The sequence below is a fragment of the Chaetura pelagica genome, unplaced genomic scaffold, assembly GCF_000747805.2.
Source record: "Chaetura pelagica isolate M959 unplaced genomic scaffold, ChaPel_1.0 scaffold185, whole genome shotgun sequence".
NCBI lineage: Eukaryota > Metazoa > Chordata > Aves > Apodiformes > Apodidae > Chaetura > Chaetura pelagica.
The window spans coordinates 157,725-170,997 of NW_009953207.1; the positions used below are offsets into that span (position 1 = coordinate 157,725).

Below are 13,273 nucleotides of genomic sequence, written 5' to 3' on the forward strand. Positions count from 1 at the left end.
GCCGCCAGCCGTGACTGACTTAAAATGGCTGCTCCGTCAGGCACTTCGCACCCTCTCCAGTCCGCTTGCCTCCTCTGCCACAAAACAACTCCGTGAGGGGGTAACCGGCCGCCAGCAGGAGCAGTGCCGGGAAGACCGCAGAGCGTGGGAACAGCAGCCTGCCCAGGGCCGGCAGGGCGGGCAGAGCCAGGAACCAGAGACTGGCCAGGCAGTGCCTGCGGGCTGCTCGCTGCCGCTCTCTGGAGGGACACTGACCTGCTGCTGCCTGCCTGTTGGGGGTTTGCCTGCTCTTGGGGGTCCCTGCTCACCTGCACAACCTGCCTCTGTCAGCCACCCGCACGGGACTGCCTCCCGCCACCCGCGGGGCCTGCTTCGGGCTGCAGGGGAAGTCATCCGCACCTAACGCAGAAACACCCAGGCCACCTCAGGAATCAAGCAAGGGATGGCCTTTTGGTACCACTCCCTCCCGAAGGTGTTCCTGCCCTGGCTCACCTTCACACAAACCGCGACCCTGTACGGGACAGGTGCCGGGCATGTCCCTCCCTCCTCCTCCCCTCTTAGATAGTAAGAGTTAATCTGGGTGTGTAAACAATAAGGTGCATTTCCCCTAAATTGTGTTAAACTCCCTAATAAGCCGTTTTAATCCGTTAAGCTGTAAATCTGCGGTCAGCCTCGGCCTGTGACTCGGGTGCAGCTCACGGGTCAGGCTCTGGAGGCTGCTCCTGCGGGCGGCATCGCCACGTCCCGTCCCTCGGCTCCACCGGCACATCTTCCCAAGGCAAGCCGTGTTCTAACACCCTGACAGCTCCTGCCAGTTCGCGACACCAGCTGTGCTGCAGAGTTCAGTTGTGCCTTCACCTCTGACTCTGCAGCTGCTTTGTAAAAAGATTCTGTCACCTTTGACTATGTGATCCAGGTGCATTTCCCCTATACGAACTTTCTTCAAAACTTGATCTCAAGTATAGCACAGTATCATGCAAAATTCCATGTACTTACGTGTCATATTCCTTAACATCTCTACGGTGGCAAAAACCCTCATCTGATTGCAAGACCCTTCTGGCACAGGTCATCACTGCCTCATAGTCATGGGATACGTAGGCAAAATACGCAAGTCGTGCCAGTGCCTGCACCTCCACTAAGGAATCTGACCAACTGCATTCCAAAGCCAGTTGCACTAACTGGAAACAAAACAGAAAACAAAGGAATAACAGAAGTGAAAAAAAGTGTTCATGGTCTTTTACACACCACTTAGATACTTCAGCTCTCTCTCTCGCACAACTCACCCGAACATGGAGCAAGTCCATGACACAGCGATACAGATAACCCAGCAAACCAAAGACTGACAAGAACCATCAGAATACACAGCAGAGCAGCATCATCCACCCTGTAGCAAGTCTTACATCAGTGCATGCAAAGCCACCTGTAGGTCTGCATGCACATTTGACAGGCAGGATCTGCCAGGACTTACTTACATGTCCTCAGTCCTCCTCTGAGTATCAGTGGAACAGGACTTCAGTAACTCAGAGCCATTTTAGTAAAGCCAAATGTAAGAATGGGAGACAGAACTGGTTTTACCAACAGTGTTTCATGGATGGTTTCATTATGGCATCTAGACCTCTTCCTTTTTTTCGTATTTTAAAGGTCTTTTCCAACCTAAATGATTCTATGGTTCTATAAAGTTTTCTCCACAACAAATAGAAGGTCAGAAGTTTGGTTCTGCACAGAATTCATCTCAACCCATCATGCTCATCTGATGGTTATGGAAATAACGTTTATGCAACAGGGAAAGAATTTTAATACTTGTTTCCTAATGCTACTTGTTTTCTGGATAAATGAAAATACTTAGTCACAAAACTCTTCTACCTGTCATAACTATTCCATCTCTTGGAAAGTTGTAAAACTAATTTTGCGTCCATCCAAAACTGAAACTGGAATCACGTTTATACCATGCAATTTCAAGAACTAATAAACTAAATACCTCAGATAAGCTAGGAACAGTGAAGTCCATAAGACCCAAGCCATTACAGGAATACATTTCCAGACCAACAAGGATTCTTTCCATAGTATTTTGTGCTTCATCATTATTCTAAGAAGAAATAAAAATGTCATTTGAACAGGTTTGGGCTTTTTTGCAAGTAAATATTACTAAGGACATTTACTGAGATGACAGGGTAGTAATAACTACACTTTAAAAACCTTAATTTCTGTTAAGCAAGTCTTCCTTTCTTTACTATGTTCTTAAAGTAGGGAATTTTATGTATTTATTTTTCATTATCACTGTAAACATGAGCTACTACAGCTTCAACATCAAAAATCCACAGCAGCAATACAAGGAATGTAAATTTCATAAATCATTGAGGGATTCCAGTTTTACTGACACAATAAAAAGTGATTAAATATTAAATTTCCAACTTACTAGTTCTATATTCTATACAGAGAGACCACATTAAATGTTGATATGAATATATTTTTGGTAACATTTTTTAATGTAGCCATTTTAGTATTTTAAATGTATGAATCCAAAACAAACTTTGTCATACAGTCATCATATGACAGATATCACCATAATAATTCTTGGCAGGTAAAACAAAAGGGAGAGTTAAAGAAATGCAGGCTCACTGCTATGCCCAGTGTGAAAAAATTGCTGTATTCTGTAAAGATTTATTGGAACTACAGCAAAATTTATTTTCATGTTGTATATAAATATATTGAGGAAAATATGAATAATTCCAGTTATTAGTAAACAAATGTACTGATTTAATTCTAATTTTTCAAAGAAAAGTTTCAACACAGTGCAGGATTTCCATGGAGTAATACCTTCTCCTCCATCCAAAGCTCATGTCCAATCTGCTGTTGATGCAACTGTTTTGCTTTCACCCAAGTAGCAATGATCTGTTGCTGTGCAGCAACAGGTACTGCTTCACCAGGTGGGGTTCCAGTTGCCACATTTAGGGCAAATTCACAAATCTAAACATCAAGAAGGAAAAAAAGACAAGTGCATTTGGGGAGAATATGTGATGGCTTATTTTTTGAAAAAAAAGTCTACCATTTAATTTATACGAATTGTAATATAAGACAGCAGACCAGAAAATACTACAAAAGATAAGGGTTCTGTACCTCTAAGGCAGCTCTGATGTCAGGAAGTCCACTAGGATCTACTGAAAAAGGCTGGACGACATTTGCTTTTTCAGGTTTCTTTGCTGCAGCTTTTCTGCTTCCATCTGTTGCTGCAGCTTTTTCTTCCGGCTCAGCAAGTTTTGGTTTTGGAATCCAACAAAGAATTAAGCCTCGAGCCAAAGCATTACATAACATCAATAAAATTGAAGTATTTCTGTTAAAGAAATAAAAAATCAGAAGTACATACTTTATCAGATCAAAATGAGAGGAGTGATAAAGTTTATTGCTTTCAAGTAAGAGACATTACTTGAAAACCTACATTTCCTTAGAAAGTAAAAGCATGAGTGTTACAAAAAAGCCTCCAACTGGAAAACCACTTTAAATGGTTAAATATAAAAAAAACCAAATCACAGCTGTCATCATTTACAGTGTATTTTTTTCAGCGCTTTTAATAATTAAAGCTTCTATTTCCTCATATAAAAAAAATATTGGTATTTCTGTCAGATGCACAAAAATACCATTTTTTTATTAGTGTGCTGCTATGTATGAAAACAGTAACTATTTTCCTAAAAAATTAACCTCAGCTAACCCATAAACCATTCACTTACTACACTGTATTACCCTTCATGTCAATCAACGGCTGAGCTGGAATCACCTTTTTTTTTCTTTTTGAGACAACACAAATTGAATCATGACTAATAGTTTTGTGCTGGTAGATGCTAATATAAATATCAGAATCAATAAGCAGGCATTATCAGACCTCATATCTGAACAAACTGCACTTTAGGCTTTGTCCTCCAATACTGCTAAAAGAGCCTTTTTTGCTGCTGGTCCTGGTTTGCCTGGGGCTGGGGTCACTGTCAATAATGCTCTAGAATTTCTAGGGTTTTGTCCCACAGTCAGACTTTGACTTCAGCCTCTCCTCTGTCTTAAGTCAATCATTCTTCCATTGCATTTACTGCAGAACAGGATTTCTTTACACCACTGTGGAATCTACATTCCCATTTTCATGCTCTGTTAATGTGCATTCTCTTTTTTTGTCTCTTCACTTTCATATAACAGAACTAGTAGTAACCACCTTACTCTGATTATTTACAATTAACTACATTTAAAATATAATTCAACTTCAGAGCAACAGATAGCATGCAAAGACATTTCAAGTTCTCCTGCAAACTCAGTCTAAGAAAATTTTCCAGATTATTTCTGACTGGCTTAAGAAATACTATTTAATATGTACATGCTGCTAATCCATAATGCAGATAATTTAATATTGCTTAGTCTAAAACTAATATAGCTTATAGTGAATAGTGGCAAAGAGAAAACAAATTACTAAAAAGTAATTTTCATACCACACTAAAATACTCTATAAATACCCACGTCCTATTATTAATAAAAGCCAGCATTACGAGTGTTTCACAGCACAAAGTGATTTACTACATTTGTAAACATATTTTTTCTGTTTTCAAGAAAAAGAACATGTCCATAACCAAACACCTAAATTTACCCATTGTGCCCAACAGTCTTGATGGCTCTAAGAAGAGTCTGCAGATACTCCATAATTTTCCTCTGTCTTCCTCCAGAGATAAGATGTCTGTTGTAGTTCAGGACATACACCACAGCATTGTGCACAATCCAGGTTTCTTTCAACTCTTCTCCTATTTCAGCTGCACGCTGGAAGTTTTCCATAGCATACTGGGATAAGTAGTCTATCCATGAACTATAAAATTAGTACAAAGAAGCTATTATTCCAAAACTTCAACTACAAGTAATGATATTGTAAGGTTAAATATGCAGTAGTGTATCTCAATCAACAACAAAAAAAATGCTTTCCAGTTGCATTTATTAAGTCCTCATCCATTAACTTATGTTACTTGAATGAGACAAGGACTCAGGAAAGGAATTAGCGTCAACATAAACATGGCTTCTGAGATTCAAATACTATTAGCTTAAAAAATAATGGCTGTAGTTCATGCTACATCCACATGGGCTTTTTTAATGCATGTGTGAATCCAGACATCAGTGCTAGAAATCACTAACTACCCGTGACAGGACCCTACTTGAATACAGAGACAAGCAAGGCACTGCACACAGGTGTTCACCCAACAGCTGCATGTGCTCCTGCACTCGGAAATCTCCAGATGTTCTGAAATGCTACATTCATTTGTAGTAGAACAACAACTTTTTCATAGTCTATGCAATAACTTTCTTTCAATAACTTTTTCCAACATGAACTGACACGGGGTATCACTCCGTCAACCACAGCAACCAAGGAGCTTTTCCCCAATAAGTTTTTGCACTAACTGGGTAAAAAAGATAGCTTAGTAGCAAATTCTGAATCAGAATCTTTGCCTTCTTTGTCCCTGGGTTGTGATCAGTTTATATTTTTTCCCATTCTACTAAAAATTTGAAAGCAGACAGTGTGAGAAACTTATACTTAATCTTCAAACTTATTGAACAGACTGAGGGACACAACTCTGACTGAGGGATCTGGGTCTCTTTAGCTTGGAGAAAAGGAGACTGAGGGGTGACCTCATCAATGTTTACAAATATGTAAGGGGTGAGTGTCAAGGAGATGGAGTTAGGCTTTTCTCAGTGATGACCAGTGATAGGACAAGGGGTAATGGGTGTAAATTGGAGCATAGGAGGTTCAAGGTGAATATCCAAAAAAAATTTTTTACTGTGAGAGTGACAGAGCACTGGAACAGGCTGCCCAGGGAGGTTGTGGAGTCTCCCTCACTGGAGGCATTCAGAACCCACCTGGATGAGTTCCTGTGTGATGTGCTCTGGGTGACCTTGCTCTGGCAGGAGGGTTGGACTGGATGATCTTTCAAGGTCCCTTCCAACCCCTATGATTCTATGATTCTGACTGACACTGCACTCCTCCAGAACATGACCACTGTCACAATCAGGCTAATATTAGTATGAATGTGAAGAGAGTTTAAATATCATCTTCAGAATTCTTCCCCCAGCCCCATCATCCTTTTCAGGAAAATAATCATGTGAGACTAGAAAAAAAAAAGAAATTTGCTATGTTCTACTGTCCCCTATTAATTTCAGTTGATTGGATGGAACAGACTAGTTTTCCAAACTGAAGTAATTAATTTTATGTATTAGAGTACTCAGACATCATTATGGTTAAAAGAGCTATAAAGAAAGGCAAAGAGTTGTTTGAATTGGGAAAAAATATTAGTAAATATATAATGTTATGTTCTGACTATGTAATATATTATATATAAACCACAGAAATAATAGTTTTTAAGGATGGGATGCTAGCCTCTACTTTCAGATAAATAAGCGTTAGATGAATAATAAAATGCACACTCCAGAAAGAAAGCAAATTAAAGAAAAGTGTCAAAGTTTTTTAGACTTTTTCCTTTTCCCATTACCACAACTACCTAAAAATAAGATGCATCTAGTGACACTCAGTTATGCTAAGAAATAACGTTTGCAATTATCATCTGTGTGTGGCAATACCAATCTATTAGATTTCCTAGATCTTGTTATGTATTAAGAAAAGCACCTGTATGTTTTCCACTCTGGATCACTTTCAGGAACACATGAAACACCTCCTGGACACTGGCTTGTGTCTTCTGGAGGCACCGCTTGATCGTTCAGTTCAACTCCCTGCAATCTTATTAAATTAACAGTTGCCTGGAAAAATACAAACACATACATTTTCTACCCAGGTTATCATTGTGAAAATAGATTGTGACTTGATATTAGTGTTGCTACTTCTTAAAAAATTAAAGAATACTAAATGCTTCTTCAGATGCTTTTTCAGCATTTACAATAGAATCCCCTGTAAAAAAGTGTTATCACCACCTGCAGTGCAACAACTGCTACAGCTACTTTCACCCTGTATTTTTACTAAGATGCTTCATGAAAATACTTCTTCCTTAAGTTCCTGTGGAGATAGACAATAATTCAATTTTAAATTGCAGTGCTTTAGGATTCATACATAAAATTAGACATAAAAAGCTAAATTAAGAAAATACTAATGACTGCTGCATAATTTATTTACCTCTGCATTAATGAATCTTATTTCTGCTAATATTCTGAGTAAATCTCTTTCAAAAGAGAAGGATTTAGCAGGTAGTAATTCTCCTGATAAGGTGTCACCTTGATCATCACCCATCATGGCTGTTTTAGTTTTCTCCTTCTGTGCTATAAAAAAAATAAATAAGTCTATTATTATTGCCCTAAAAATCAGAAAAAAATCACCTTCACTTTGAAATTTTAAAATACCAATAGATTCTTCTTAAATGCACAAGAAATAGTTAACAAGTACGGATTTAAAATAATTTCACTGTAATTTTTTTTTCTCAGCAGTGCTATTTACTGCACTCAAAGCCTGTTCTCAAGCAGTGCTGAGGCACTGGTTACCTCTGATTTTGCTGCATTTGTGCATAAATGTCACTATTTCAAGCAAATAACTTGCTCCAGTGAAACCAGGCACACTGAAATTACATTAATATTAATATGAACCATGGCCTATAGTTAAATTTTATTGCTTTGATGCAAGTGGAGCACCAGACATTCTGTAGTGGCTAGAACCTAATCATGTTTCAATCATTAATAAGGTTCACTTTCTGGCAACATACAGATCAGTAAAGAGAAAAACAGCATTATTTTTCTTTAGTTTAATAATTAAAAAGAAACTACCAAGATTATTTCAGTAAATACACAGAGCATATAAGCTGTCACAGCAGGTTCTCTCTACATTGTTGGGCAATAGTGGGTATTAGAAGAAAGGCATCAAAGTAGGATACAGAGAGCTACATTTTTCCCTGGCCTATCTTCACAGTTTGTCAGAATCTGCATCCAAGCAACCTCCTGAACCAGAGGTTCTGTTCAACACTCTTCAATAAATCTAACTTTTTAGACACAGTAATTTAATTTTTTTTAACTATACTTTGATATTCCAAAATAACCTTTTAATTTCTGCAACAAGGTAATGTTTTTGTTTTATTGAAACCCACAGTCTGATAATTTGACTGGATTGGTCCTGGTTTTGAGACCAACCACAGGTATTTACTTTCTCCAGACTAGCCATGTTGCATCTTTCATCTCTTTTCCAAACCAAAGGGAGAAAGAAGCATTTACCAGACACACAGGACAATCACACACCAAAAGATCATTAATTAAAACTGGAAGGTTCTTTTTTCCTTCCACAAATTTCACATCTCCAAGGCAGAGGTGTTACTTTGAATGTCTACAGGGCTTTATAATTCTGTTTTTGTCAGTCAAAACACTTTTCTCGGGTAGGCAGGAGATAAAAACACTTTTCATCTCTGTTCAGAAGTGCTTCAATCAATCAATTAAATTAAAGTTTGTTAACGAGGTTGCTGAAATTGGTGGGTGTTTCCAGAGGCAGAATGCTGGATGTTCTCCAGTCTGGAGATGCAAAACTTGTGAAAGAAAACAGGTAAGTTCATGCCCTATTTTAAGTGGATCTTGGAAACTATCTAGAGAAAAATGTAATACAGGTTCAGTTAACATTGGCTAGAGAAAAAAAACAGCCAAGAGACTGTGTGCTAAAACTTCATCTATTCTTAAAGGTGAATTTTAAAACACCTTTAAAACAATATTCCATGTATGCCAACATGCAGAGACAGAATCTCGGGGAACTCTAGGAATAAGGAGGGAAAAAAGTAACAGTATTAGCTGACTCCTTTGAGTAACTCTAATAAATGAGGAAAAAGCTCCTCTTAGATCATTAAAAATAATTTGTTCACTTACTGTTTTCAGGTTGTGTTACTTTCCTAAACAAAGTATCATCATACAAGAGACAAAACCTGCAGGCAGCACGGCACACGTCCCATACTTCCTGTTTACGTGCAACTTTTGCCAAATCTGCCCAAAGTACAATTCTACCAAAGAAAAAGCAGACATTACATCACGTTATAAGCAGGATTATCTTCCACATTTCAGGATCAACAAAAAAATCATGCCAATTATGATAGCCATCATAAATAAATTTTTAAATTTCATAAAAATTACTGAATTGCAAACTTTTTATCAGTAGCTCAACATGAACCACCAGTGAGCGCTGAAGCCCAGAGGCCAATTGTGTCCTGGGCTGCATCCAAAATAGTGTGGCCAGCAGGGCCAGGGAGGGGATTCTGCTCCTCTGTTCTGCTCTGGTGAGAACCCACCTGGAGCTCCATGCACAGCCCTGGAGCTGTTCTGTTAAAGTTTGTGTGTGCAAGAGAACGGATCTGAAGCAGGGGGAGAATACAACAGGACATACAGGAGAACATACTGGAAAAGTTAAACACATGCTCAACTGTCTGCCATGTCTGACTGAAGTGTTCAGCCTCTTTGAAGGCATCACGTACATAACATCTTCAGTAAGAAACATTCCCATTACACAATTCCACGCAAGATGAAAGAGACATTTCTTGTCTACAGTAATTACCTCTCTCTGTCATTTTCATTTCTTAATTGTTTCAAATGTTCATCAACTTTCTTCACATTTTTAGTATGATGTTGTGCTTTTGCACAGAGGTAGCTTGTCTGACTGTTACTTTTACCTGAGGAAACTTAGCAAGGAAAGAAGAATTTAAGGTAATTTTTAAGTATTAGAGGTAAAAAAATCCATATGAAAGGTATGTGGTTTGATTCATAACAACTTTCTGAAACACATCTAATCCAGCCCTTTCTCCAGTCCTTCAAACTTTCCCTAAACCAGTCAATCAACATGGAAAATAACCACACCCCACCAGCATCTGTTCTGTTTTTCCTTTATCTTCACATATACTCATCCTATACAAAAACTGGTTTATGCTTGTTTGGCCCCCAAATATCAAAAGTACCCCTCCTTCCTGACAGGATGTGCATTGCTCTGAATAGCGCCAGTCAAGACTACATGGATGAGGTCAGACATCAAGCTCACAGTCATCAAAGATATTCCCAGTCAGCATTAAGTTTGCTGTTTCCTTTTGAGGGCACTGACTTCTGTTTCACTATAGTCAACAAGCTATTTTATTCTAAGGAATTTTGGATATAATTTTACAGTTGTCAAGTTAAAATTAAAGAGCCAGCAGAAACACATACATGCTTTTAATTCTCTAAGCTTCATAAATACAATGCACTTTAACACTTTAAATCACGTATGAGAATCTTTTCTGACAAAAGCATTCTCACATACTGACATGTGCTGCACGGAGTGAGATTGCTGATTCTGTAAGTAACACTCTTGCTTGTAAGTCATCAGTTGATCAAGTTTGAAATGAGAATATTCAAGGTAAATTTTGGCCTGGCTGACTAGATGGCATGAGAGAACCGTGTGGCCTCCCACTGCATGAAGAGGGTGCATTGGATACCAGGGCACTCCTTCCAGAGCAGTCCCTTCCTTCAGCACAATCTCTACTTTGGAGTACACTGGGTACACTCAAAGTTAGTTAAATTAGTCACAGCTTGCTTTATTGCCAAGATAAGATAAAGTAGTTCAAGCAATCTGGAAAATCTGTTCCTTTTCCACACTTTTTCCACAACAGGCCTTATAATCACAAATGTTTGTGGCATAATACCCAATATTGTATGTAATTAACACATAATATTATGGGGTGAAAATACCACTCAAAACTGACCTTGAGTAAGAACATTCTGGGGCTGCACATAGTGAAAATAAAATTTCAGCACAACAGTAAGATTCCAAAGAATTCAGTGGGAAAAACAGTCACATTTCGTCTTCCAGTATCACAAGGTAAATCTGAGCTCCCTGATGGAATCAATAGCAGCTCTGCCACAGGACTCAGCAGAGCTGTCACTTCATCTGCACTGCAATATTCTCTACATGGTGCCACTAGATGTTATGTCCAACATTTAACACTCTGCAAAGCAGTCAAAGTCAAGTGTAGGAACTCCCAGTCATGCACAAATGTACGTTACCTTTAGTTTCGTTTTCACTGTCAAGGACTATTTGAAATGAATCAGGAGCCAGTGCAAGACCTGCATTTACCAGAAGAAATCTCTTTTTCCTCTCATCGTTCTGCTTTCCCCTTTTAGCCTATGTAAAGAAAAGACCTCATTGCTCTAAGGTTCATTTGTATCATATTCCTATGTATATATCTTACTATACAACACAATGCAGATCACAGAACATGGTACTAGAAAAAAAATACCTATGGGAATTGTGTATCTTCATATCTTGCAGGTTACTCTGCAGTGTTACTGTTGCTGAAAGTGACTAGAGAACTTTGGTTGATCTTGACATGAATGCATCAAAGATAACTGAATACAAAGTACTGTTCATGCTCCTCAAGGACCTTTACAGTATTTTCCTCTGTGTACAACCTGTCATTACATTATACTTTGTTAAACAAAGAACAGGATTTCTTTAGAATCCACCAATAGCATATCCACTGCCCAGTAACTAGGCATTGCTATGAAATAGAAAAAATTCCTAGTCCACTCGGAATTACTGGAGTCAGAAAAGGTCCAAGTGCTTTCCAAAAAATAACATTTAAACAGAGTAACCTTGCATGGAAAAGCATTAAAACTAGACAAAAAAGCTTCATTTTTCTTTGTCTTAACAATAGACATATCAACTCACGGGCAGCTTTCCAGTAATGATTTTAGGTTCAGTGAACACATCTTAATTTCTGTGAATATTCCAAAGTGGTGTATAGCTGAAATTTCTTTTAGTCAACTAACAGTGAGTTGCCAATATGATTTTTGTTCAGGTGCTGAGGCATCGCAACAGAATGAGATGCAACAACTCTATAGACAATGACTACACTGCAACTTTAGGTGATGTTATTTAGCATCATTCATATAGTGTGACATAACACTGATTTATCCCAAAGCTAGCTAGGATGTTTAGCTATTTAGCTACTGTTCCCCTCACTAATTAAAACATTGTTCCAAGTGATGAAATCATAATTGTTTACCATTATGAATAGGTTTCTTTTCTACTAATACATTTGCTAATGAACAAAATCCTCTCTCTCCCCAAGAAATAAGATTTTAATACAACTGGAAAAAATCCTCTGTTGCCACCACCAGTGTGAGGCAGCACGACCACCCGAGAGAGAGAATCTAGAGTTTCCCCAAGCAACCAACCCACGCCAGTTTGCTGAAGGCAAGCCAGTGTTGGTTCTCCTCATGTGCAGTCCTACTAAGCAGTTGGCTTTCCTCTGAGAAAATGTAATAAGCAAACCTATTTCAGCTACTGACCTTACTCTTCCCAATTACCTGTTCAATCATCATGATTGCCTGATCCTCTGGACGCCCAGGTGACTTACACAGCCCAGTGCACAAGCAAAGACGGTTTAAACGCAACCTCAGATGCTCCTGGTACTGCCCACTGGTGTCCAGATGGACAGCTTTTTGCAAATGTGCCACAGCAGCCTCTAGTCTGTCCTCATCCTCTTCAATACAAGCTATTTCCATATGAACTTGACAACGCAACAAAATCAGTGAGCTAAGGAACACAAATTTAATGTAAACTGTTAAAGTGAGCCAAAATTCTACCCCCAAAAAAACCTAACCTGCAAGCTTTAAGGGTAAAATCTTCATTCCTGACACTTAGATAAATACCAGTCACACATGCTGATACTGCACTCTTCATAGGGAAAACATAAGAAATGCCTGAGTAACAATATAGCAACACATATAGTGTTTTGATACGTGTATCTGCTTCTTCAGACTTCTGTTTCTTCTTTATGCAACTAAACATTAAAAATGCAGGAACCACCTACTGTTCTGCTGGAATGGCAGGTTATATTTATTGTAACTAGCCCAACTACAAAAGTTATGATCTTTCCTCTCAGCAGTCTGCCTGTTTATAGGTCAAACGTCACTACATAGCATACTAAATTTATTTGTTCCACTCAAATTAACAAAAAGGTGAAGTTACTTAGGTGCCTGAGGTTAAGTACAGCCTAGTAGCAAGCAGAAGAATACATATGAACAAACAATGCATTTTCTTAACACAGGTTTTTCCATTAAAAAGAAGTATCATTAAAGAGACAAAAATATTATCTTACAAGTTATGTAACCAGAAGCCATGATGTTTTTTAAAAGTAACTTTTCCTTCTATGTTTTTATCCAACAGATGTGATGTTAACAGAAGAATCCAAACCACACTGCAACATTTTTACTCATACTGCAGCTTTGAAGCTTTCTCACATAATTTTGATTAACTAAAGTC

The 13,273-nt window shown here is 38.3% G+C and overlaps 1 protein-coding gene across 1 annotated transcript in view; it reads right to left on the bottom strand.

Moving 5' to 3' along the window:
• The window catches only part of CFAP46 (cilia and flagella associated protein 46), a 77,181-nt gene that overhangs the window by 42,750 nt on the left and 21,158 nt on the right, over positions 1–13,273 (bottom strand). The window contains exons 11-22 of the mRNA XM_009997544.1: positions 12,316–12,544; positions 11,011–11,128; positions 9,536–9,659; positions 8,857–8,987; positions 7,139–7,281; positions 6,638–6,768; positions 4,622–4,834; positions 3,229–3,331; positions 3,118–3,168; positions 2,818–2,967; positions 1,979–2,086; positions 997–1,178 (exon numbers count right to left, since the gene is read on the bottom strand). Coding sequence (XP_009995846.1) covers positions 997–1,178; positions 1,979–2,086; positions 2,818–2,967; positions 3,118–3,168; positions 3,229–3,331; positions 4,622–4,834; positions 6,638–6,768; positions 7,139–7,281; positions 8,857–8,987; positions 9,536–9,659; positions 11,011–11,128; positions 12,316–12,544 — 1,683 coding nt within the window. The remainder of the gene's footprint in view (positions 1–996; positions 1,179–1,978; positions 2,087–2,817; positions 2,968–3,117; positions 3,169–3,228; positions 3,332–4,621; positions 4,835–6,637; positions 6,769–7,138; positions 7,282–8,856; positions 8,988–9,535; positions 9,660–11,010; positions 11,129–12,315; positions 12,545–13,273) is intronic.